General features: G+C 43.1%; 2 protein-coding genes across 4 annotated transcripts in view; one reads left to right on the top strand and one right to left on the bottom strand.

The window, feature by feature from the left end:
* Positions 1 to 17,383, top strand: part of CCDC113 (coiled-coil domain containing 113) — a 35,295-nt gene extending 17,912 nt beyond the window's left edge. The window contains exons 8-10 of one of the 3 annotated variants that reach the window (XR_007474285.1): positions 10,730 to 10,885; positions 14,917 to 15,216; positions 16,723 to 17,383. Coding sequence is in view for 2 of the 3 variants with exons in the window: in XM_049703336.1 (XP_049559293.1) it covers positions 10,730 to 10,885; positions 14,917 to 15,057 (297 nt within the window). In the remaining variant the exon portion in view is untranslated. Of the gene's footprint in view, positions 1 to 10,729; positions 10,886 to 12,214; positions 12,380 to 14,916; positions 16,299 to 16,722 lie in introns of those variants that run through there. The other 2 variants (XM_049703336.1, XM_004264946.4) reach the window with 2 other exon arrangements.
* On the bottom strand, positions 12,745 to 24,664 carry PRSS54 (serine protease 54). The gene is given in 6 exon segments (XM_004265069.4): positions 12,745 to 13,290; positions 16,656 to 16,787; positions 17,376 to 17,634; positions 22,052 to 22,223; positions 24,579 to 24,627; positions 24,629 to 24,664. Coding segments are annotated over 6 exon segments (1,194 nt in total).
* Positions 24,665 to 27,260: the final 2,596 nt, after the last annotated feature.

Here is a 27,260-nt window from a genome sequence, read left to right as displayed (position 1 = left end):
AAGAGAAAAGGAAAGACACTACATAATGATCAAGGGATCAATCCAAGAAGAAGATATAACAATTATAAATATATATGAACCCAACATAGGAGAACCTCAATACATAAGGCAACTGCAAACAGCTCTAAAAGAGGAAATCGACAGTAACACAATAATAGTGGGGGACTTTAACACCTCACTTACACCAATGGACAGATCATCCAAACAGAAAATTAATAAGAAAACAGAAGCTTTAAATGACACAATAGACCAGATAGATTTAATTGGTATTTATAGGACATTCCATCCAAAACCAGATAGATTACACTTTCTTATCAAGTGTGCACGGAACTTTCTCCAGGATAGATCACATCTTGGGTCACAAATCAAGCCTCAGTAAATTTAAGAAAATTGAAATCATATCAAGCATCTTTTCTGACCAAAACGCTCTGAGATTAGAAATCAATTACAGGGAAAAAAACTTAAAAAACACAAACGCATGGAGGCTAAACAATACATTACTAAATAACCAAGATATCACAAAGAAATCAAAGAGGAAATCAAAAAATACCTAGACACAAATGACAATGAAACATGATGATCCAAAACCTATGGGATGCAGCAAAAGCAGTTCTAAGAGGGAAGTTTATAGCTATACGAGCCTACCTCAAGAAACAAAAAAAATCTCAAATAAACAATCTAACCTTACACCTAAAGGAACTAGAGAAAGAAGAACAAACAAAACCCAAAGTTAGCAGAAGGAAAGAAATCATAAAGATCAGAGCAGAAATAAATGAAATAGAAACAAAGAAAACAATAGCAAAGATCAATAAAACTAAAAGCTGGTTCTTTGAGAAGATAAACAAAATTGATAAACCATTAGCCAGACTCATCAAGAAAAAGAGGGAGAGGACTCAAATCAATAAAATTAGTAATGAAAAAGGAGAAGTTACAACAGACACTGCAGAAATACAAAGCATCCTAAGAGACTACTACAAGCAACTCTGTGCCAATAAAATGGACAACCTGGAAGAAATGGGCAAATTCTTAGAAAGGTATAACCTTCCAAGACTGAACCAGGAAGAAATAGAAAATATGAACAGATGAATCAGAAGTAATGAAATTGAAACTGTGATTAAAAATCTTCCACCAAACAAAAGTCCAGGGCCAGATGGCTTCACGGGTGAATTCTATCAAACATTTAAAGAGCTAACACCCATCCTTCTCAAACTCCTCCAAAAAATTGCAGAGGAAGGAAAACTCCCAAACTCATTCTATGAGGCCACCATCACCCTGTTACCAAAACCAGACAAAGATACTACAGAAAAAGAAAATTAGAGACCAATATCACTGATGAATATAGATGCAAAAATCCTCAACAAAATACTAACAAACAGAAACCAACAACACATTAAAAGGATCATACACCATGATCAAGTGGGATTTATCCTAGGGATGCAAGAATTCTTCAATATATGCAAATCAATCAATGTGATACACCTTATTAACAGATTGAAAAAGAAAAACTATATGGTCATCTCAATGGGTGCAGAAAAAGCATTTGACAAAATTCAACACCCATTTATGATAAAAACTCTCCAGAAAGTGGGCATAGAGGGAACCTACCTCAACATAATAAAGTCCATATACAACAAACCCACAGCAAACATCATTCTCAATGGTGAAAAACTGAAAGTATTTCCTCTAAGATCACGAACAAGACAAGGATGTCCACTCTCACCACTATTATTCAACATAGATTTGGAAGTCCTAGCCACGGCAATCAGAGAAGAAAAAGAAATAAAAGGAAACCAAATTGGAAAAGAAGAAGTAAAACTCTCCCTGTTTGCAGATGACATGGCACTATACATAGAGAATCCTAAAAATGCCACCAGAAAACTACTAGAGCTGATCAATGAATTTGGTAAAGTTGCAGGATACAAAATTAATGCACAGAAATCTCTTGCATTCCTATACACTAATGATGAAAAATCTGAAAGAGAAATTAACGAAACACTCCCATTTACCATTGCAACAAAAAGAATAAAATACCTAGGAATAAACCTACCTAGGGAGACAAAAGACCTATATGCAGACAACTATAAGACACTGATGAAAGAAATTAAAGATGATACCAACAGATGGAGAGATATACCATATTCTTGGATTGGAAGAATCAATATTGTGCAAATGACTGTACTACCCAAAGCAATCTACAAATTCAATGCAATCCCTATCAAATTACCAAGGGCATTTTTTACAGAGCTAGAACAAGAAATCTTAAAATTTATATGGAGACAAAAAAGACCCTGAATAGCCAAAGCAGTCTTGAGGGAAAAAAACGGAGCTGGAGGAATCAGGCTCCCTGACTTCAGACTATACTACAAAGCTACAGTAATCAAGACAATATGGTACTGGCACAAAAACAAAAATATAGATCAATGGAACACGATAGAAAGCCCAGAGATAAACCCACGCATCTATGGTCAACTAATCTATGTCAAAGGAGGCAAGGATATACAATGGAGAAAAGACAGTCTCTTCAATAAGTGGTGCTGGGAAAACTGGTTAGCTCCATGTAAAAGATTGAAATTAGAACACTCCCTAACACCATACACAGAAATAAACTCAAAATGGATTAGAGACGTAAATGTAAGACCGGGCACTATAAAACTCTTAGAGGAAAACATAGGAAGAACAGTCTTTGACATAAATCACAGCAAGATATTTTTGATCCACCTCCTTGAGTAATGGAAATAAAACCAAAAATAAACAAATGGGACCTAATGAAACTTAAAAGCTTTTGTACAGCAAAGGAAACCATAAACTAGATGAAAAGACAACCCTCAGAATGGGAGAAAATATTTGCAAATGAGGCAACTGACAAAGGATTAATCTCCAAAATATACAAGCAGCTCATGCAGCTCAATATCAAAAAATCAAACAACCCAATCCAAAAATGGGCAGAAGACCTAAATAGACATTTCTCTAAAGAAGATATACAGATTGCCAGCAAACACATGAAAGGATGCTCAACATCACTAATCATTAGAGAAATGCAAATCAAAACTACAGTAAGGTATCACCTCACACCAGTCAGAATGGGCATTAGAAAATCTACAAACAACAAATGCTGGAGAGGGTGTGGAAAAAAGGGAAGTGTCTTGCATTGTTGGTGGGAGTGTAAATTGATACAGCCACTATGGAGAACAGTATGGTGGTTCCTTAAAGAACTAAACATAGAATTACCATATGACCCAGCAATCCCACTATTGGGCATATACCCAGAGAAAACCATAATTCAAAAAGACACATGCACCCCAATGTTCATTGCAGCACTATTTACAATAGCCAGGTCATGGAATCAACCTAAATCCCATTGACAGACGAATGGATAAAGAAGATGTGGTACATATATACAATGGAATATTACTCAGCCATAAAAAGGAACAAAATTGGGTCATTTGTTGAGACGTGGTTGGATCTAGAGACTGTCATACAGAGTGAAGTAAGTCAGAAAGGGAAAAACAAATATCGTATATTTATGCATATATGTGGAGCATAGAAAATGGTACAGATGAACTGGTTTGCAGAGCAGAAATTGAGACACAGAAGTAGAGAAAAAATGTATGGACACCAAGGGGGGAAAGTGGCAGGGGTTGGGGGTTGTGGTGTGATGAATTGGGCAATTGGGATTGACATGTATACACTGATGTGTAGAAAATGGATGACTAATAAGAAAAAGAAATACATGAAAGCTGAGTGGAAATATAAAGAAAATTCCTAGAACTTAAAAAAAGAAAATGGGGCTTCCCTGATAGCGCAGTGGTTTAGAGTCCACCTGCCGATGCAGGGAACACGGGTTCGTGCCCTGGTCCGGGAAGATACCACATGCCGCGGAGCGGCTGGGCCCGTGAGCCATGGCCGCTGAGCCTGCACGTCCGGAGCCTGTGCTCCGCAACGGGAGAGTCCAGAACAATGAGAGGCCTGTGTACTGCAAAAAAAAAAAAGAAAAAAGAAAATGTACGTGTGAGTGTTCCAATTTCTGTTCATGTTCACCAACACTTGTTATTTTCAGGTGTTTTTTTTAATGCTGTCCTAGTGGGTGTGAAGTGGTATTTCATTGTGGTTTTGATTTGAATTTCCGTAATTACTGATGACATGAAGCATCTTTTCATATGCTTTTTGGCCACATGTCTATCTTTTTTGCAGAAATGTCTATTCAAGGCCTTTGCCCAGTTTTTTTTTAAAATAAATTTATTTATTTTATTTATTTATTTTTGGCTGAGTTGGGTTTTTGTTGCTGCGTGAGGGTTTTCTCTAGTTGTGGCGAGCGGGGGATACTGTTCGTTGTGGTGTGCGGGCTTCTTGTTGCAGTGGCTTCCCTTGTTGAGGAGCACAGACTCTAGGTACACAGGCTTCAGTATTGTGGTGCACAGGCTCAGTAGTTGTGGCTCACAGGCTGTAGAGCACAGGCTCAGTAGCTGTGGCACACGGGCTTAGTTGCTCCACAGCATGTGGGATCTTCCCAGCCCAGGGCTCAAACCCGTGTCCCCTCCATTGGCAGGTGGATTCTTAACCACTGTGCCACCAGGGAAGTCCCTCCTATGTCTTTTCTTAAGACTTTTATAGGTCTTAAATTTAGGTTACGATCCATTGTGAGTTACTTTGTAAATGGTGTGAGGAAGGGATCCAAAAGCTGAAAGAAGAAAGGAGATGCAGTATGTTCATAGAATTTGTTACATTAACCTTCCTTTACCACTTGTGTGGTTCTCTTCACTTCTTCCTGTAGATTTGAGTTACCATCTGGTGTTATTTTCCTACTCAAATACAGATTCATTTCAGCCTGCTTTTGTGCTATTATTGTCAAATATATTACATTTTATATGTTATAGGTCCAATATAAAATTATATACATATTGTTTTATGAAAATGCTTTTTAAATCAGTTAAAAGAAGGAAAGTATGCAATTATGCTGTTTTTTTTATAATTATCTACATAATTACCTGTGTTTGTGCTATTTGTTTTCTTGGATGTAGCCTTGTTCTACAGAAGTAAAGTGCTATTTTCATCACATCATATCAAGGGAGCATCCTGTCCACAAGACTTTTCATAGCTGATGTTAACTTTGATCACCTGGCTGAGATGGTGTTCCACAGGTTTCTCCACTGCAAAGTTACTCTTTCCCACTTTTCAGACTTTACTCTTTAGAAGGAAGGTCCTGTGTGCAGGCCACGCTTAAGAAGTCAGGGTTATAAATTTTTTGGAATTCTTCTCTGTGAGAGATTTGTCAATTCTACCCCATTTGTTTATTTTAAAAAATATTTATTTATATCAGCATCAATTCATGAATATTAATTTTTTATATTGGTTTATAATCTAACGTTATTTATTTTGTTGCTCCCATTGTTCCAGTTGGATGTTGAGAGCTCTTTCAGTCAGGTTCTGTGTTCCTCTGGTATATCCCCATTTTTGTGGGTGGTTATTGTTGTTGTATGTGTTTTGTTTTGAGCACCTCTTTCCTTTCTGGAACTAGAAGATGCTCCAGGCTCTTCTTGTATATTTCCTGCCCCAGTCCTAGAATTAGCCATTTCCCCAAGGAGTCTTGGGTCTTTTTATTTGATTAATATTGGAAACCAAGGTCTGGGTGTGCTTGCTCATTGCTTTCTTGCATTTTTGAAAGATAGTTTTGCTGGGTGTAAGATTCTTTGTTGACAGTTTTTTTTTTTTTCCTTTTCAGCACTTAGAATATGTCATCCCACTGCCTTTGGGCCTCCATTTTGTTTCTGATGAGAAGTCAGCTATTAATCTTATTGGGCTTCCCTTGTATGTGATGAATTATTTTCTCTTGCTGCTTTCAATATATTCTCTTTGCCTTGTCAGTCAACATTTTGGGTACAAAGTATCTGGGCATGGATTTCTTTGCACTAATCCTACTTGGAGTTCGTTGAAGTTTGTGGATGTGGGAAGTTTTCATGTGTGTTGGTGCACTTAGGGGTGTTCCACATTTCTCCAAGACTTCTTTCTTCTTTTTTCTCTGTGTTCTTCATATTGCATAATCTCTATCAACTTACCTTAAGTTAACTAATTATTTCTTCTCTTGGCTTAAATGTACTGTTGATCCCCTCTAGTGAATTTTTCATTCTATTTGGAAAGACTCCAGATTTTCTATTTGGTTCTTCTTTTTATTTTTTAAATAATTTAAATAATTTCTACCTCTTTATTGATATTCTCTGATAAGACACTATCATCATATATTCTTTTAATTCTTTAAACATGGTTTCCTTTCGTTTTTTGAACATCTTTTTAATAGTTGCTTCGAAGACTTTGCTAAGTCCGCCATCTGGATTCTCCGAAAGGTAGTTTATGTTGCCTGCTTTTTTCCCTGTGTGGGTCACACTTCCTTGTTTCTTTCCTATTTCATAATTTTTGTTGAATACTGGACTTTTTAGATAATATACTTTAGCATCACCAGATACTGATCTTGGTCTTGTCATTGTTTTTGCTTGTTGTGTACTAATTTGGCTGGACTAATTCAGTAAAGTCTATTTCTCCTGCTGTTAGTAGCCTCTGATGTGGCTCCCCAGAGGGTACAGCCTTGATCATGGATACAATCTCCCTGACAACCAGGGTGATTTCAGCTTAGTTCTCTTTGACTCCTCCATCTTCCAGCTTAACTTCTTGCCAGTCTACCTCTATTGGTGTCACACCTAGCTGTTAGCCTCTATTAATTACTAGCTAATTGCTCTATTGCTTTAACACCCTGAGACGTGAATTGTTCCACATTCTGATCTAATTACAGTCAGACCCTGTCACAGGGGCAAAGTGTTGCCAGTTATTGAGGCTTGCTCTAACCCCATAAGGCTCTTAATTGTCTCTTTCTCTGGTTAAGTTAAACATCTAGCTAATCTGCTTTTTGCTTGTTGCTACTAATATGGAACTATCAGATTGATCTTAATTGCTCACCCCAAAGATCTCCATTGTTTTCCACAAAGTCTTTAGCATGAACTCCCCACACTCTGATCCAAATAAGGTTCACCTTCTTAGGCAGCATTCCAGAGCCTTATATTTTACAGCCTCTCTCCTTGGGCAAAATTTCTGCACCATTGCACTGGAGCTGGGTGTGGGAACAGTGGCCTGTCTTTCCTATAGTTTCACCCCTGCTCTACAAGTGGGGTGCTGCATAGGAACTGCAGTCCTGGGTCTTCTCAGCATATCCCTCATAGCTAGTACCTATTTTTTAATGCTTTAATTCTTGCTACTTCATTATATTTTATCTTAGGTATTCTGTAATCATCATTCTCACAAGAGTGTCCACTGATGGTTCTGGGTACATTTTTAGGTCTCCCCACTGTTGTATGTCATGCTAGACCGATAATAGATATGCACTGAACACTTCCTGACAAATTTTTGTTGCATTCTGAAAACAAGTTGATAAAAAAATAATTTTATTGGGTTAAAACAGCATTTCTCAAACCAGAAGGTGACAACCAGTCACCTGGGGATCTTGTTAAAAGCAGATTCTGATTGGATAGGTATGGGTGGCCTGAGGCTTTGCATGTTCACCCAATTCCCAGGTGATGCCAGTGTCACAGCAAGGAATCAAAATACAATACTAGATTAGGAAGATTCAACATCATAAAAAAGTTCTGTTTAAGTTGATCTGTGAAATAATAGTATTCCAATTAAAATAACAAGGAGATTTTTTTAAAATTTTATTTATTTATTTTGGCTGCACTGGGTCTTAATTGCAGCATTCCAGATCCTCAGTCATGGCATGCGGGATCTTTTTAAGTCATGGCACACGGGCTTCTTAGCTGCGGCATGCAGACTTCTTGGTTGCGGCACGTGGACTCTCAGTTGCGGCACGCAAACACCTAGTTGCAGAATGCACGCAGGATCTAGTTCCCTGACCAGGGATTGAACCCAGGCCTCCTGCATTGGGAGCGTGGAGTCCTACCCACTGGACCAACAGGGAAGTCCCACAAGGAGATTTTTTTAAAGGCTTAAGTAAACTGACTCAAAAATTCTTTTGGAAGAATAAATAAGAATATCCACAAAATTCTTAATAAGGAGGAGACTAGGCTTACTAGATACTGAAACGTGTTATGAAGTTACAGTATTTAAAACAAGTCCATGAATAGATGGGAAGATAAAAGAAAAAAACGTAAGCCATATGATGAACTCTAATACAGACCATATATGATATGTATATGATCAAGTTTCTGATAGTTTTGATATTGATACATTTAGTTTGTGATAAAGGTGGCATTGCAATGAGAGACAACAGATTATTCAATAAATGATTTGCAATGACTGGGTAGCCATTTAGGAAAAAATTAATTTGGAACTATATGTAATAGCAAAATTAATCCAGGCGTATCAGAGATTTAAATGTTAACAATAAAACCATTAAAGTCCTGAACTTATATAGTGGGAACATTTTTATTGTAATCTTGGAATATGGAAGACTTTTAAAATGTGAAAGCTATAAACCATGAAATCAATAAAGTCAGCTATATAAAAATAAAAAATTTTCTGCATGGCAAAAACCATCATAAGCGAAGCCCAAAAATAAGTAACTGGAAAAATATTGTATTTAATATCAGAAGGAGCTAATTTTCTTAAAAGATAAATGTCTTATAAATTAACAAGAAAAATCTAACAAAAAATAGGAAAAAACTGGGCCAAAGATTTAAACAGAAAAGCTAAAAAATCTCAAACATATGAAAAATGTTCCTCTTTGCTCATAAGGAACAGAAAATAAAAGCTATAATGAGGTACCATTTTCCCTCTGTTAGATTGACAAAGATGAAAAAGTAAGATTGTGTTGCGAGAATGGAGAAAACAGGCAGTCTCAAACATTGCTGCAGAAGTATAATGGGCTTCATCATTATAAGAGAAGGCAAGTTAGCACCATTTACCGTACATACACATATGCTTAGGGCAGGGTTTCTCAACCTAGACCCTACTGACGTTTCGGGTCAGATAATTCTTCGTTGTGGGGGCCATCCTGTGCTTTGCAGGGTGTTTAGCAGCATCCCTGGCCTCCACCTACCCTATGCCAGTAGCACTCCCCTAATTGTGACACACAAAAATGTCTCCAGACATTGCCAGATGTCTCCTGGGGGCAAAATAGCTTCTGGTTGAGAACCACTGCCTTAGAATAAGCAATTTCACTTTCAGTAGCTTATCCTACTGATATATTGTACTTGCATTTTTACAAAATGATGTATACCCAGAAAATTTGTAAGCACAGCACTGCTTGTTGTAATAGCAAGAGATGGAGAAGCTCAGTGACTGTTGGTGGGGACCTGTTAAAGTATAGTACATCCATACAATGGAAAATTATGAAGCTGTTAAAAAGAATGAATAAATTCTTTATGTGTTGATACAGAAGAATCTTCAATATGTATTGAGTGGAAAGAAAAAGTTGGATGAATGAAAGTGAATAGAATTGGCTACTCTTTGGGTCAGAAAGGTAAACATATATGTTTGTATGGATATAGATTTCTAGAAGGATGCATGAAACCTAAAAATAGTGTATCCTTCTTGGAAGGGGACCTGTGTGGCTGGGGACAGGGGTGGGTTGGGAGCTTGTCACTGTGTACTTCTATACCATTTGAATTGAATGTATTGCCTATTCAAAACAATTGTTAAAAGGACAATGCTAATTCAAAAAGCCACTCAGAAGAAAAAGACTAGTTAATTTTACTGTATAATGATTTTTGAAAATGAAATGTAAAAAGACAGAGTCCTCAAAAAATTGAATAATCATATGATCCAGCAAGTTGTCTTCCAGGTATATACCCAAAATAATTGAAAGCATGAACTTGAACAACAGGTATTTGTATACCCATGTTTGTAGCAGCATTATTTACAATAGCCAAAATGTAGAAGCAACTCAAGTGTCCATCGCCAGATGAGTGAATAACCAAAGTGAGTTGTATATGCATATAATAGAATATATTGTTTTATTTATATTATTTTAAGGATGAATATTATTCATCCTTAAAAAGGAAAGAAATTTTGACATGCTACAACATGGATGAACCCTGAAGACATTTATGCTAATTGAAATTAGCCAGTCACAAAAGGACAAATATTGTATGATTCCACTTATATGAGGTACCTAGAGTAGTCACATTCATGGAGACAGAAAATAGAATGGTAGTTGCCAGGGCCTATGGGGAGGGGGTTTGGGGAGTTAGTGTTTAATGGGTACAGAGGTTCAGTTGGGGCAGATGAAAAAATTCTGGAGATGGCTGGTGATAAAGGTTGCAAAACAATGTGAATTGTTCTGTGAATGCCACAGAACTGTACACTTAAAAACGGTTAAAATGGGAAAATTTATGTTATGTGTATTCTGCCAAAAAAAAAAAGGCAGGAAAATGAATTGAAATTGATCTAATCAAAGTATACTTAAATATATAATTTTTCCAAAGCAAAAAAAGCCCCTAAACAATCAAAAGTAAAGCATATTCCTTAATAGAGGAAGGAAGGGAGGAAGGAAGAAAGGAAGGAAGGGAGGGTAAAAGACTGTTTTAGACTTTACTTAATGTTTCTAAACTGGACGAAAATGTCACGATCTGTAAAGAAAAAGAATCTTGTGATTTCACCCACTCCTTTGAAAATGTAAACATTATTTTTAGAACTACATTGAAACTGGGGAGAGATGCCAGGGCCAGTAAGTCCCAGGAGGCTAGAACTGCCAGGGAGCCCCACGTTTAATTGGTCCTTCCCAACCCAGGACCAGGCCAAGGCCATGGCTCTGAACAAACAGCTCCGGAAGCAGCTGTCTGAGTTCCGAGTGCCACAGGTGATGATGTACGTCCGGGAGAAGATCCGAAACAGTGACCTGGAGAAGGCCATCGGGATGTGGGAGAGGAAAGTGGAGATTGCAGAGGTGAGTTACAGGAAGTCCCAAGACCCACGATATCTTATGGCCCTCACATTTTTGTTTAGGATTTTGTTTGCTGAGGTAAGAATACAGGATTTTAGACACGTAATACCTGTGAGAAATCTCAGCCGTTGCTTCGACTCTTACACCAAAATAAAGACGGCTTCTTTTTTTTTTTCTTCCTTAAAGTTCCTTTTTCTTGTTAGGGACAGTCTTTTCAGGTTATCAGGAAGAGACTCTAGTAATGGTGTGTTTTTAGTTGCTTGTTTTCTTATTGATCTCTGGAAGCTTCTGAATCCCTCTCCCAACCATTGATAATTTAGTGATTGCTATTTTATACACGGAGAAGCCAGTTTTTAAAAATTGAGATAATAATGGATTTTTTTAAAGATGTTGGGGGTAGGAGTTTATTAATTAATTAATTTATTTTTGCTGTGTTGGGTCTTGGTTTCTGTGCGAGGGCTTTCTCTAGTTGTGGCAAGCAGGGGCCACTCTTCATCGCGGTGCACGGGCCTCTCACTATCGCGGCCTCTCTTGTTGCGGAGCACAGGCTCCGGACGCGCAGGCTCAGTAGTTGTGGCTCATGGGCCTTAGTTGCTCCATGGCATGTGGGATCCTCCCAGACCAGGGCTCGAACCCGTGTCCCCTGCATTAGCAGGCAGATTCTCAACCACTGCGCCACCAGGGAAGCCCAATAATGGATTTTAATATCACTCAGAACCCGATTCCATGCATTTACATATTTGCCATGGGTTTTTGATGTTGACTAACCCCATAGCCTTTTCATATGGTACAGTGTGCACAGAAGCACCCTTGCCCCTTGTAAGCCATGGAAGAGAAAAAGGAAAAGTGCAAATGATATGCTGGCATCAAAAAAAAGGAAAGCACCAAGACTGCCACAGACCAGGTTGCACACTGAGGGCACTTAAGACATCCTTAGGGTAGCTTAAAAACCCAGTCAGGTCACTTGGGAAACTTGGCATTCTCACATCTAGACCCCAGCTCCATTTTCCACAGTGCGTTTACCTGCCCTTCCAGTGGTCACTTGGCAGCAGGAAAGTAAATTAGGATCCATACTTGGGCCCATCACATCTGGGGCTAAGAAGTAGCAAAGAAGTACAGAAGGAACCTGCAACTTCTCACTTTATGGAACAGAGACAAGCTCTAGAAGAGTCTTCTGGATGCCCCAAGGTGGCCTGCGTCCACCGTACGCATGCAGACACCGCCCCACATACGAGGTCATCCATACCATCACAGGGCTAGATGCGGTAGAATAGGCACAATCCGTTTGTCCCAAATGACCTTCTTCCTCCTCCCCCTTTCTCCCTTTTGCAGATGTCCTTAAAAGGCTACCGCAAGGCTTGGAATAAAATGAAAATCACCAATGAGCAGTTGCAGGCAATTTGCCCCCTGGGAAATAGCCAGAGGGAGGCGACGGCTGCCGACCAAAAAGTGATCCATTAAAGTAATCAGCTCCTCTCTAGTCATGGGGTCCTCTCACTGTTTCCTGTGCTGGCTGGTGTCCCCAATTCTCCAGCCAGGCTGCTGGTCACCTCCCAGGCCACATCGGTCCCCGGGGAGTGTTTTCACAGCCTGACTCCGGGAACCATAAACACTGAAAGAACCACAGGGCACTCTAATGGTTTGACACTTGTTAGCCCACGTTTAGTTCACAAGCACACATGAAAATGACCTTCCTGCATGTGAGAGTGGGACAGAGGAGGGAGACCCCCCCCCCAGTCTGTACTGTGGGCCTGTCCGTGGCAGCCCAGCTGTGCAACTCTCAAAAAGAGACACCAAAGCAGCGTGGTGAATGCCTGGCACTCAGCATTCTGAGCTTACTCTTCCATTTGGAAGGTTAGCTCCTAGACTAAGATACCATTACCAAAGAAAACAAGCACAAAGGAAAATAAGATAATTTCTTGGGGCTGATGTAACCTGTTCTGGCCCAATAGAGACCTGCCCTCCCCAACCTCCCCACCGTTGTCATCATAGTACGTGGGTTGGATGACCACCTCAGACTTGTCTGACTCCCTCAGACCCTTTTCCCTAAAGTCTAGACTCACTGGAGTGCCATTTGCCATTTGTGACCATGAATGCATAGTGGCCCTTTTTTGTCCTTGGAAGTGTGGTTGGGACTGTCCAACCTGGCTCAGCCCAGCATGTTTTTTCTGTGTCACAGCATCACATGATGAGTGGCTGGGGAAAGGAATCAGGTTTTTCCAGTGGTGGAAGGAAGACAGGGGAGGGCTGGTCTTCTTGGTCTTGGATGTGATCCAGTTGCTGTAGTCTTCCACCTTGATGTACAGGAACAGGCCAGGGCATTTCTCACCACCTTGAGACAGGATTCCTCTCAGCACCCACAGATTCAATTCCTTCAGCTCACACATCATTGGGTTTCCTGGGTCCCCCTGTGACAAAGGACAGAAAGCTTCAGGTCTTAGAAAAACTTTTCTTTTTTAATATGTCCCTGTGCAATTTACTATCTTCTAGAAAAGTTTTACACTGGTTCTCACTGGAAATGGGGTAAGTTATAGGATAATATTTCCAATCTAGGCCACCTCCACCACAAATTCCAACAAGATGACCTTTCCTTTCATTATACAAATTATCTGTAGGCTCCTGCAGTTTGCCTGTAGCTTCCTGGATCCCATTTCATTTTCTTGCCCCTTTCCAGTACTTTGAATAAATCCTCCCTCTCTTTTGGTTTCTCACTCCTCAAATGTTATTTTGTTCCTTTCTGGCCTGGAATGCTCCCGTTTTTCCTTCTCTTCCCTATTTTGTTTCCATCCTTCGTTTAAGCTGCTTGCACCTACCCATAGTCCTGCTAGGGTCAGTCAGACTTGCAGGAAGCACACGCTGCCGGGCTGGGTTCACAGCTTTTCCAACCTGGCAGCTGCCTGCCAGTGCACCTCTCAGGAGCAGTCCTCTGGGCCCCGGGAGTTCTGCCACACAGACCTTATCTCCCTTCAGGTGAGTGGGTAGAAGCCCAGCACACTTGGCTGGACATGTGACCCTAACAGGTTAGCTAATTCTCTGAGCTAAAGTGGGGACACGGTTAGTGCCTGTGACACCGGCAGAGCTCCTGGCACAGTGCCTGACATACGGGATGCACTCAGTTAACAATTAGCTGCTATTACCCTGCTGTGCAGAAAAGGCCATCATTTTTAATGTGAAAAACTGAGAAATGTGGGAAAAGCAACAGGACAGCTACTAGGTATAATTTACCTTACCTGTCCTCCACCCTACCCCCCGCCCCCAGGCCTCCTCTTAAAGGAATACCTGCCCCCCAGCACCAGCCTGTGGTCCATCTTGATCCAAGAGGGAGTTTATCATCAAAGGCTGGCCAGCCACCTTTGACCTATGTGACCTGCCAGGCGAGACAGGCTGGGTGATCACAGTTTGCTCTCACTGTGTGGACTGAGGCACGGAGGGAGGGGGCTTGCAGCTGACAATGGGAAACAATCTGAACAGACTCAACAGTGAGAATTCAACAGGCAAAACAGTGGTCACCTCAGCCCCTGCCCATTCCCAGGCCTGGATGTTGGAGCTTTCTTGGGTTCCTACACACATGCAGCCTCTTTCACTAAACCCTCCTTTTTCTGAGGAGGCCACACCAGAACAGAAATGCAGGCAAATGGGAGAAGCAAAGAACACTTCTGCAAGCAGGGCCATGGGAGGCATGCTCTGCAAGGCTGCCATAATGCCCTGGTTGTCCCACAGCTGCACACACACGAGGATGACATTCCAGACTTCGCTCTGTGCTTCTCATTAGATGGAAGGGGGTGCTTGAGTGTGGAACTCTTTGATTTTTTCAGTTTCTCACATTCTACTGTTTGTATCCCATGCTGCCAAACAGCAGAGGGCGGAGATTTCATCCCTGAGCTCTGGCTGGTCCTCCTAGGACTGGTGAACTGGCTCTCATCTGCCCCTCATTGTGTCTTCCTGGGGCCCAGAGGCTCTCTGGCCAAGGATGGAGTGGTCTCCCCGCCGTTCACCAGTCCCACTCCCAATTTGCTTTAACTGTGCTTTTACAGCTTGAGGAAGAAAAAGAATGCCATTCAGGACAAATAGTTTTGACAAATGACTGTGCGGTCAACATCCCTGGCTATTGTGTGGTTTTGCAAGTTGCTGTTCCACTCGGGTGTAGAATAAGCTGCTGTTTCTATTCCCCGTGACGTGTAAGGCCGAGACTTCTGAAGCTCAAGCAACGGAGACAAAAAGCACCAGGCGCTCCAGCCCCACCTCATCTCCCAGGGGAGCGACCCCCTTTCATTGCGTGATCCTCAACCTTGACATCCAGCAAAAGCCCTAACAGTTGTGGGAACAAAGGAGGGGTGAGTTCAGAGCTATTCTACTTTTGCTGGGTTTCTGAGGACCCGTTAGGGCAGACACTGAACCTGGGTAACTTATTCTACATGTGAGAAGTGTGGCTTTGAGGACCTCTGGACACTAGAACACATTTCCTAGGAAGGATCCTAGGTAGACAAGGCAACTTTTTTTTTTTTTTTGCAAGCACAATTCTCTTAAAAAACAAAGGACTGTCTACAGGTGTGCTACAGTTAAAAACCAATCTGACCTTTGTGGGTGGTTTAAAGAGGTGATCATTTAGAGGGTAAGCAGCTTACCATATTCCAGTGAATTTAAGATGCCCTTAAAAGTTAGCATCTTTGAAATGGGATGTGTCTTTTAATCAGTAGATTCCAGAGTTTCAGTGGCAGCGTTTTTACTTTCTCAGTGTTACATAAAATAATGGTGCATTCTGCACCTGACAGCATCCTGGATTTGATGAAGTGTGGTACTAGGTTGATGGAGTGGCTGATGGCAGGATTTTGTTAAGTAGCTACGTCTTCTACTGTATTTTAACACATTCTCTAATTTAAGAAGCTTCTACAATCCTCCGCCTGGAAGAGAGCCCAGGACAATGTAGGCACTTGATAAATGTTGAGCCAACTTTAGAAGGGCAAACTTATTTCCTGATGAAAGGCAGTCCCTCATGCTTTTGCAATAAAATGACTTTGAGAAAGAATTGTCCGCACATATGTATTTTTTCCTTTTTCTCTAAAAAACTTTCCCTAGATCCTCTGGAAAAAAAATTTCCCCATCAGGGAATCCTGAAGGTTACTTCGAGAAAAGTGGTTGATCAGTGTCTTGGACAATTTTAGAGTAGAGGAGGGAAACTCTGCCTGGAAATCTGGCAGACCTGAGTTCTTGCCTTTAAGATTTATTAACTCTGTGGCCCTGGTAAGCCACACTTTTTCCAGATACAGATATGAGGGGGCCTGGACAGGTGTTTGTGAATTCTGCACAATTTCCTGAGGCAGTAGGACAGCCACACCTGGACAGCCCACATTCAGCTAGAGGGCAGGGCTTCTTACAGGGAAAAAGAAACCCAGTAATTGATGAACAATAGCATCAGGCTGGGTTCCAAAGAAGCCGAATACAGCGAGCCCGCGCTGTAGGCGTGCTCAGCGTGTATCTGCACGTGTGGTTTGGACTCACTCTTTCAAACTTTTAGCTAATGAAAAAACATGTGACTTAGCCATGCTTTGTCATGTCACACTGAAAAGCGGTGACTGGTTAGTCCATTCGGCAGATTGTTATTGAGCACTTGCTACCTGCCAAGTGCTGTTCACCCTGGAGACGTCCATGAATCCCAGATGATGGTCCCTGCCCTCACGGAGCTCACAATCCAGCGAGGGGGAGTCCTGAGGCTCCCCATGAAGTGACCACTGCTTACTCTCAGCCTGTAGCTTCTGTTCCACCACGTTCTTACCAAGCAGACGGCATCAGTTTCCATCTCTATGTGATTGCCACATCCTGTTTTCTCGATTTTGTTTAAGGGACACAAGTCGATGTCCTTCACGGAGATTTTCCTCAGGATACTCATCGTCATGTGATTTCCTGTCTGGACAACAGAGAGCCCGAGAATTATTCACAAGGAGACATCCCCCGAGTCAACGCAACTACAACTCACATATCCAGATGGGAGTGAGTAGGAAATGTTCTGATAAACCCCCTTTTCCTCACAGAAATCCGAACCTGTGTCTCAGTTTTTACTGAAAACTACCTTTGCTTTGAACTTGAATGTGAAAATAGAGAAAATGTTCACATCTACATCTACAGAGAATGAATGCATTTCCTTGTTTGTTTCCCAAAAATAAAAGAAAACAAGGATGGCTCATACAAGAGGACTGTCAGCTCTGGTTCAGGGAATAATGTCCCCTGGCCCTTCGGTAACCTTGCACTCATTTCAGGCTGCTTGCTGCCCAAGTACTTCCAATTTTGGTGTAGGAATAGAAGAAAAAGGACCAGACGTAAGAATGGCCTCAAGAGGGCAAGCGCTGGCAATCTTGACGGATTAAGTGAGGGTTCCAGCCCAACTCTAGAACCTCAGGCCACCTGAGTTATTGAGCTAAGCCCTAGAATGGTTCATCCCAGTCACCCCCACTGCTAGCACACACACAGCCTCCTCTAGGAGAAGAAAGGCATTAACTGCAGATGTGGGATTCCATCCTGCCACCCAGCAGTTCTGCAAGGCTGGTAGCATATGCAACTTTCTGCCGAGGAAGCAGATGGGCTGGACCAGGTTGTTGAACTGCATCGCCGTGTCTGTCTTCAGGAGGGCTATGTTATTTTTCATTGTTTTATTATCAAAGTCCTCATGGACGATGATGGTGTTCACTGGATATTCTTTGTGAGCGATCAGTTTTGCATCCATCTTAGCTATACCAACTATAGCAACAGCGTCCTTCCTGGAGAGAGAGCAAGGTAATCTTGAGAAGCCAAGAAAGTTTTCCAGAAATAAGACTTGTGTCTACAGTGTGGAAGCGTACTCCATATCCTAGGGAAAACTCAATACAGAATGCTCAACACTGAGACATACCCTTGTCAGCTCCCAGCCGGAAACAGATGACACACTCAAATAAGGTAAACTGAGGAAAGTTTAATAAAGGAACTCTTTACAAAGGTCTCGCAGGACGTAGGGAAATCACAGAGACTAGTGCAGTATGCTGGGTTCCGGGTGGCATATGCAGCCTTCTGCTGAGGTAACAACAGGGTGTTGGTGGGAGGGAGTGGTCAGACAGAGCCATGGGGAGTGGGTCCCTTGGCTGGAGGAGGCATCCAGTCTGCAGTACCTGTCAGGGGAATACCTGACCTCACTTCCTTCCTCCCTCTGATCTCTTCCCAGTGCTCCCTTTGGCCAAACCCAACTGGAGCCCAGAAGGCAAGAGCGCCCATTGGTGTAACCCACACAGGTCAGCCTCCTGGCACCCAGCAGAATGGAAAAGAGTAGAGAGTGGGTCTGGAGGGGCAAATGGGAGAGATCCAGCATGGCTAGTAAAGTTGCTGGACTTCCGTGACAAAGAAGGAATCCTTGGGCATCCACACAAAACAGATTAAGTCATCTTAAGTCATCTCTGATTTATTGTCTAAGCTGGGGGACTTGTGGGAGTGAAAGGGGATGCTAACAATAGGATAACAGGTGTAAACCAGGCCTCTCCCGGGGAATACTGGGATGTGTGATCTCCCACCTACAGAGGAAAAAATCAGAATGGCTTCAGACTTCTCCACAGCAAGATTTAATACCAGAAGCTGAGGTGCGGTGGGGGTGAGAATGCCTGTTAAGCCTTCAAACGGAAGCAGGGCAGCACAACATTTCTGAATATGTAAAACTCGAGGAAATATGGTTCTTGGGAGCCCTTTAAGAAACTACTTGGAGGGACTTCCCTGGCAGTCCAGTAGTTAGGACTCTGCACTTCCACTGCAGGGGGCACACGTTCAATTCCTGGTCAGGGAACTAAGATCCCACATGCTGTGCAACGTGGCCAAAAAAAAAAAAAAAAGAAACTACTTGAAGACAAATTTTAACCAATTCTAGTGTTGAATGGAAGAAATCCAGCAAAGTGATGGTCAGTAAGTGTGGAATTCGTTATAATATGGGTCTAAAATTAAAACAAAAGAGAAACTTTTAAAGTTATAGATAGGAGTAGTGATGTAAACCAGCAGAGGTAGGTATATACACCAATTTTCTCATCTTTTATGGAAGTCTAAACTATTATTTATTTATAGCTAATATATGAAATAACAGGGGTGTACAAATATATATATATGAATCAAGGTAAACATTAAAGTACATAAATAAGCTATTAAAATTGTGTGGTCATGAAGAATGAGGGAAGAAGTGAAAAGACAGGAATTCTGGCATCAGCCACAGTAGAATCTAGAGAGGACTATCCAGAGAGAAACAGAAGATTTGTGTGTCTTCCATGAAATTATAATTCTAAGATGACCACGAGAACGCAACTTCAAACTTTCCAAATTTGTCAGAAGAGACATACAAAACAAAGCCATATAATGAAGAGAAAAACAGCAAGCAATAAAAACAGAAGAGTCCAAAATAAAAACAAAAAGCAGGAGCTTCATTCTGAACACCAGAGCAGAAGAGCATGCAACAAGACAAAGAAAGGCCTTTCATGATGATAAGGAATTCAGTCTGCAGTGAAGAGTTCATTTATAAATATCTGCAGCAAGTGATACAATGTTCATGAATTAAATTCCAGGAAATAGGAGGGGGAAAAGCCAGAAATTTGTAATTCACCTCAGTCAGCCTAGGATAGATCAAGTAGACTCCCTGCCCTAATTTTATATATTAAATTGTACTCCAAGGACAGAAAATGAGCTCTTTAATTTACCTGTGGAAAATATTCATACGGACCACATAGTAGACCACAAAGATAACATCAACAAATTCCTTAATAGATCACCATGCAGTCTAACTCAAACTTAAATCATGTTAAAATACAAAACAAAACACCCTATTACCTGGATATTTTTAAATGGTCTTTAATAAAACCCAGAGTCAGAGAGGAAATCAAAACCAAAACAGCAGACCAGATAGAAAATAGCAGTAATGAAAACACTACATAGAAAACGGAACCTCTCTGGAGGGCTGGTTGGCAACAGCTATCAAGATTTAGTCCAGTTTTTCCACTCTAGGTTATTCGTGCAACAGTATACTTCCATGTATGTGAAATAATGTGTGTCCGAGTATATCTACTGCAGCATTTTTTGCTACTAGTGAAAGATTGGAAACAACCCAAATTTCCATTATTAGAGGACCGTGTAGTTATGGTACATCCATATGGGATACTGGGCAGCTAACTGATGCATATAATGAGGTAACTTTCTATGTATCGATAAGAAAGGATCACCCAACTTTCATGACAGAGTGAAAAAAGCTAAGAGTGGAATAATGTATATGGTGTGTTACTAATTGTGTTGGTGGGTGTTATGGGCTGAATTGTGTCCCCCCATATTCATAGGTGAAGCCCTAACCCCCAGTGTGAATGTGTTGGGAGATAGGGCCTTTAAGGAGGTAATTAAGGTTAAATGAGTCCATAGGGTGGGGCCCTAATCCAACAGGACTGGTGTCCTTATAAGAAGAAGAGACAGCAAGAATGTGTGCACACAGAGGAAAGGCCATAGGAGAACACAAGGAGAAGGTGGCCGTCCACACGCCAAGGAGTGTCCTTGAGAGAAACCAACCCTGCTGACACCTTGATCTTGGACTTCCAGGCCTCTGGAACGGTAAGAAATAAATTTCTATTGTCTAAGCCACCCTGTCTGTAGTATTTCATTGTGGCAGCCCCAGCAGATTAATACAGGGGAGAAAGAAAATTCTCTCTCTGTCAATAGATATGAGTCAATATAGATAGACCTATAGGTATGTAGATATCCATGAGTGCATGGAGTGTTTCAGGAAGAGCACCCAAGAAACTGGTGACAGAAATGGCTCAAGGGAGGGAAATGATGACTGAAGGGCAGGGAAGGGGAGGAGCTGATTTTCATTATACACCCTTTGATTCCTCATGAACATCACAGTATTACATGTATTTTCATTTAAATACATGTATTTTTAATTAAAAAATACAAATCATATGTTAAAAAATTCAGCAATTGTACAATATCTCATCAAGGGTTTACACTATAATGTATTTGGCCAGTTATAGTAATTATATTCTCTCTCCCCACACTCTATATGTGTATATATAATATATAATGTATAAATAGTATATAATATATAGTATATATACTATAAATTATATAATATACTATATATTTATAAATTATAATTATAAATTATAATATAATATAGTATGTATACTATATATTATATACTGTATAATATATACTATATATAGTATATATCACATATAATATATATCTATATAATGTATTAAATAGATGGATCTATATGTAATTATATATAGAAGTTATATACTATGTATCATATATAATATATTAAACTATAAAATAGTAACTATATCATAATTTACTTATCCATGATAATCAGACATTACACTTCCAGTGTTTTGTGTGTAATTAATCATCCTAGGAACAACTTGTGCATAAAACTTTTCCAGTGGTTGAAATTATTTCCTTAATGTTGATACCCAAAAGTGAAATCATTGGGTCAGAAAGTGAGACGTTTTATCAAAAAAAGTTATTCCTTTAATAGCATGTATAGGCTTTTTTTCTTTTTCTGGTTTAAGGGAATGCCCATTTACTGTAAAAAATTTGGAGAATACAGAGAAGTTCAAAGAAGAAAACAAATCACATGCATTCTGAGCATCCAGAGATGGGCACTGTTCAGGTGTTTGCGTATTTCCTTCAAGTCTTTTCTCTACGTGCATGTGTTTGTGGCAGTCACATTGTTAAGGCCTGAGGTAAGTGTGTTAAGGTAAGGGCTCCTATCAATTCAGTTAAACAAGATAAGCAATAGGAACCTCTAGTATCAAGAGTCAGTGCCTCTCCAATAAAGATGTTTAAAAAAAATTTTTTTTAAGTGTCTAAAAATAAAAGAGTCAGTGCCTTTGTGATTGTAATAAAATGGGAACAAATATCCTTCCTGTAGAAGATGGAGAAACAATCGTTTCACTTTGCACTTGTGCAGCTGGCAGTCCTCACAGCAGAGGAAACACAGACTGCGCCAACCTTGGCAACTGGTGACTTCAGGAGCCCCAAACTCACAGTGAGCACTGCGCTGGTAAAAAGCCCTGTTGCCCTGTCACTGGGCATCCACCTTCCAGGCCTCCCCAAGCTGAGCAGGAAACAGAGCCCCCCCACTCCGCCTCGGGGCTGTGTAGACTCCAAAGGAGGGGTACTGGCCTGTTTTGAAAGGCGGATGCGATGCTGAGGATCCAGAACTCACTGAGGATGCTGCCGAAAGCCAGGTGGGTGTACTGGACATCCTGCAGCGACACCACCCATGGGAACTCCTCGTCTTCGACCAAACCCTCCTCGGAAGTTTCCACGGTGTTGCTTTTCTGGATGCCGCAAGCTGCAGGGGGTTGTGCAGGGGCCTCACTGCTGGGGCAAAGAGCTGGAGGCCTGGGGCTGCCGCCACCGCACCAGACCCCAGGACCCGCTCGCACTTCCGCTGGTTCCCCACTTTTTCTGGCTCTCTGTCCTGGTCACCACTAACTCTACCACCCACATTTATTTTCCTAGTCGGTCTTCTTCCCCATAAAAGGCCCTTGGTGGGTCTCCCTCCCTAGTCCATGTGCCCTGTCCCGATGAGTCCCCGTGCCTGGCCTCCTTAGTGGACCAGGGGTGCCCATCTCATCCTCGCCTATGCAGAGTGGAGTATAGGGATTCTCAAGCTGACTGAACATTTCATCCGCCTGCTGCCCGGCCCCTCCCGGACCCCTGGAGATGAGGCCTGGGCATTAATGTTTTCCAAAAGCTCCCCAGGGTATATTCGAATGTGTACTTGGGGTTGAGAACCACTAGTGTTTCAGGAAGTCCCTGGACACAGTGTCCCAAGTGCAGTTGGCCCCTATGTGTTGAGACCTGGGGAGAGCCACTCCTCTGTCTGGGCCTCAGTTTCCTTTTATGAGAGGTGGGGTAACACACGCCTCTCACAAGAGGAGAGTTGTGTCCCCATGACTGATAATGCTAACCCCAGGGGACAATTCCATCTTTTCCCCATGTAAACCACTGCTCTGGTAGCCACTGCATGAGTACCCAGTGCTTTTTTTCTAAATCGGTGGCCCTGGGTTCTGTGTGTCACATGGTGGGTAGCACCAGCTGAAAAAGTCGGGTCATTGGTGGCTTCTTTTTCAGCCATTCATCCAACTGCACACGCAGCCCTGCTGAGTTAGGGGCTGGGCTGGCAGGGAAGGATTTCGGGATCCTGTCCCCGCCCCAGGGGAGGTCACAGTGCACAAGGGAGACAGACACATTGGAGGGTGGTAGCATTCAGAGAGACTTGTGACACAAGGGACAGTGCCCGGAGTATACAGAGGAGGGGGCATGGATTCTGCCCAGAACATGAAGTCTGGGAGGGCTTCCCCCAGGAGGTGACCTCTGAGGTGAACATTAATGACAGAGAGTTTCCAAACCATGATGCTGAAGTTGACTGAACATTCAGTATAGTCATTAAAAGACCACAGCAGACCTCCATTCTAGGGCGTCATGTGATCAAACATCTCTATGAGTTGACACTTGGAGTCTTTGCTGAAACAGTGACAAGAGCTGGTTGTTAGCAAGATAATGTCTGTAAGGCCACCAAGTGCTTCAGGATCACCAGAGACAAGAATTCTGTTTTTTTTCCACAGGACATTGTCAATCTGTAGTGAACGAGGCACTAACCAACTCTTCCTAACGCACGAAGAACCTACAGGTTTGTGATGACTTTGCTTTTTCAAAGCTCTAGCTGGCTGATTCATTCGTCCTTATGAAACTCTTGAACAGCCAGGATATAATGAGGAAATCTGCCTCAGAGATGAAACGTTTGCCCCGGGTCCCTTGCCTGAGGCTTTTTAAGAGAGGAGAGAGGCCCTGTCTGTGTTTTGTCTCCTTGGGCTGCAAGGAGACGGAGGAGGCCTGGAAGGTGGGACGGTCCTCTTGGCGTGTGTATGCGTGTGTGTGCGTGCACAGCCTCTCCTGTCCCCCATCTAACTCCAGGAAGACAGGAGAGAGCCAGCTGGGGTGGCAGAAGGTGGGGCAGAGCCTGCTTTAGTCAGGTGCCCCACTCCATCTCCCCTTTCCAGGCCAGAATTTTAGTCCTGGACAACCTGGGGGTCGGGGAGGGGACTGCAGCTGCCACTTCTGCCAACTGAGGCCAGGCAGCCTCTCAGGCACCTCCCTATTCCCGGCCTGGGCCCTGCAATTGGGAGTCAGTTTAGAGGTAACAATAAGGTTTAAGGATAAAGGGCTTCATCGGAACAATACTGAAGTAGAAACACAGGGAAGGCCCGGTTGCCAAGTGCATAAGACGCACCTCGGGCCCCCACCCCGGCTCAGGAAGGATGTCTGCCACCTGACGGAGCGCAGGGAACGTGCCTCCGGAAGAGCAGGGCAGGGCTGTGAGTGGGGAGGCAGGCCTCACGCCAACCCCCTCTGCGCAGGGGGCCTCTCCATAGCCTAAGGCTTGTCTCCCTAACCGTACTCTCACCAAGGACTAGGCCTGACATCAGGCTGCTGAAGCCACAGTTTCCTACATCCACGCCACACGCCCCCCTCTGTCCCTGGTTCCCACCACCAATGCAAGCTGCCCAGAGCAAAATGCCATGAATCACCTACCCCCTGAGTCCCTCTCTGGACATTAAGGACCATTTTCTCGTCCGGGATGATTCCCCTGCCATGTCACACAATCAGCTAAAGTTGGGAAGGAAGAGAGGAGCACACTCACTGGCAGAAGCATGGGAGACGTAGAACAGCACCAAGAGCATCCGTCTCATCACTTCCATCCCCAGAGAGAGCCGCAGCAGACACCATGGGCAGCTGTGAACACAGAACAGCCAAACGCATGGGCTTTTCCTCTCCTCCCCAAGGTGGTGATTTTCCCCCAGCGTCAGAGTCCCTGCCTCTACTCCTTTCCACTGACAAAACTTCCAAGACATGGGAAACATCCTATTTTTTGGGTCCGTGCCGTAAAGAGGCAGGAACCAGCTGCCCAGCCCCGCTCTTCAGCCGGCGACGCGTAAGACAGCCCAGCAAGAGAAGGTGGCCATGCCGGTCAGTTTTCTCCACAATCCACAATCCAGGGCCTCCGGCTTTCCCACAGAGCTGGGTCTCAGAAAAGGGTCATCTTTCTTTTTTCTTTTTTTTTTTGTTTTGCGGTACGCGGGCCTCTCACTGCCGCGGCCTCTCCCGTTGCAGAGCACAGGCTCCGGACGCGCAGGCTCAGCGGCCATGGCTCACGGGCCCAGCCGCTCCGCGGCAGGTGGGATCCTCCCAGACCAGGGCACGAACCCGTGTCCCCTGCATTGGCAGGCAGACTCTCAACCACTGCGCCACCAGGGAAGCCCAGGGTCATCTTTTGATGTGTGGAATTCAACCCTAGCCTTAACTCTGTAGCTGTAAAATGCTGCTGAAAGAGAAAAGCAGGTGTTCCGTGAAAGCCTACCCTGATTTTGCCCCTCCTACTAAACTCTACTGGAATTTCTTCTAATTGGTGACAGCTCATCCTTTTACATAGTAACTGCCCCAGCATGTCACTCAGTTCATTCACACAATCACCCTGTGAGGTGGACACTATCATCATTCCCATTTTACAGATTCAGAAACTGATACTCAGAGACATTGAGAATCCCACCCAAGGTCACACAGCTGCCAAGTGGTGGAGCTGGAATTCAAAGCCCAGGCGTGCTCCTCCATCAGCCCCACCACCAGGCCTACCCTCACCTCAGACAATGCACAAAAGCCCAAGGAACCCGTGCATGCCGTCCTCAGTCACCATGTTCTGCTCATACCAAGTGTTTCTTGTCGTCAGAATGGTTCTCAGAGTTCTTCCGTGAACTGCTCCTGCTAAAGGAGAAATGAACTCACCCTGACCTTACACCGCAGAGCTCAACAGAGGGATTCCTGCTACCACATTGGGAAGAATGTTCCATTGTGGCATCATAGTTACCATGGTGTCACCAAGCAAACGTCTGGACATGGGGACGCAGGAGGAGCCGGGATGAAAAGCCTGCCTGTTTCCTAAACTTGGCAGGGCTATTCTGGAAGCCTGCCTCTCCCCAAGTCTGGCTGAGATGGCATCCCTTTCGCTGGATCACAGAGTCCGGTCCAGTCGTGGCCGTGGTCTATCTGCCTCCTCAGAACCTGCCCTGTGTCTACATGAGTCTGTCTGACTGGATGGAGGAAGCCCACGACTTGGGTGGGTTTGGTTTTTCCAATCCCTGACAACATTTCTTACACTCTCTCTGTGGTTTCCTGGAGGCTCAGCCCAGTTTTCTTTAGCTCCCACAGCTTGTGGGTCCACGTGGAGCTACCAGAAGGGCCCTGCCAGACCACCAGGCCAGATGGATCTGCACTCTGGCCGCTACGAACAGCTCTGGCTTCAGCACAAATGCCAGGACTTTAGGAAAATGTCAAGAACGTTGTGGTGAGATGTAACTCCACGGAACCAGAGGGCTCGCAGGCTGCTGGCGCAGGTGCGTAAATGGCACTCATTGGACAGACAGATGAATGGCTGATGGGGAAAGGATGGCTGGATAGAGAGCAAAGCCTGACTAGAGAGGAGCCACTATCTCCTTCCCCTCACGGTTTCCCTGACACCCATCCCATGTGTGCCTCGCCAGCCTCTATCACCTCCAGCACCGAGCAGGGCTTGGCTTCTGCTGGGAGAATGGAATCGGTAAGATTTTTGGCAGTGGGAGAGATGGGAGCTGTTGATACTTCAGTATGCTCCACATTGCAGGTCTCAGAGAGCTTTCACATTTTCTCATTCAGGATTCACAATCACTGTGCCAGGATGAGGGAATTACCCAAGTTTCCAGATGGAAACAGAGTGCCTCAGGGTGGGAAAGTCACTTCCCTAAAGCCGAACACCTGGAAAACGTGGGCAGGATTCCAACCCAGATCCTTCCAACTCCAGGGTCAACGATCTCCAAGTCTGCATTTCTCAGCCTGGACCACATGCTACCTTTATAGGGGACGGAAGTAGCAACAGTGATTGGGGCAAAGTCAAAGTCTGCTCTTTAAGAATGGAGATGCTGAGGTTAGTGCCCAAGACCCTGACTCTCTCCAGATTCCTCTTTAAATTTCTTCATGAAAAGAGGTCATGCGCAAACCACCAGAAACACTCTGTCTCCTCACAGGAAGGATCTAGCATAACCCACGATAAGAAAGGCTCAGAATCCTGCAGGGGCCCAGCAGACCTTATAGACAGTGGGCCTCAAATCTTCATCCTCTCTGGGCCACTTATTACAGACTGCCAACTTTAGGTAAATTAAAAAAAAATTCATCACAATGTTTTAAATAATTAATTCTTTAAGGTTAATAATAATAAAATTTTTATTTTATATCTTTGAGAGGAAATTCATTTTCCATCTTACACCAAGGGCTCCATATCCAGGACAGTGACAGC

The sequence above is a fragment of the Orcinus orca genome, chromosome 20 (assembly GCF_937001465.1).
Source record: "Orcinus orca chromosome 20, mOrcOrc1.1, whole genome shotgun sequence".
Classification (NCBI taxonomy): Eukaryota; Metazoa; Chordata; class Mammalia; order Artiodactyla; family Delphinidae; genus Orcinus; species Orcinus orca.
Note: the sequence above shows the minus strand (reverse complement) of the source record. Positions and strands in the feature narration are given on the sequence as shown.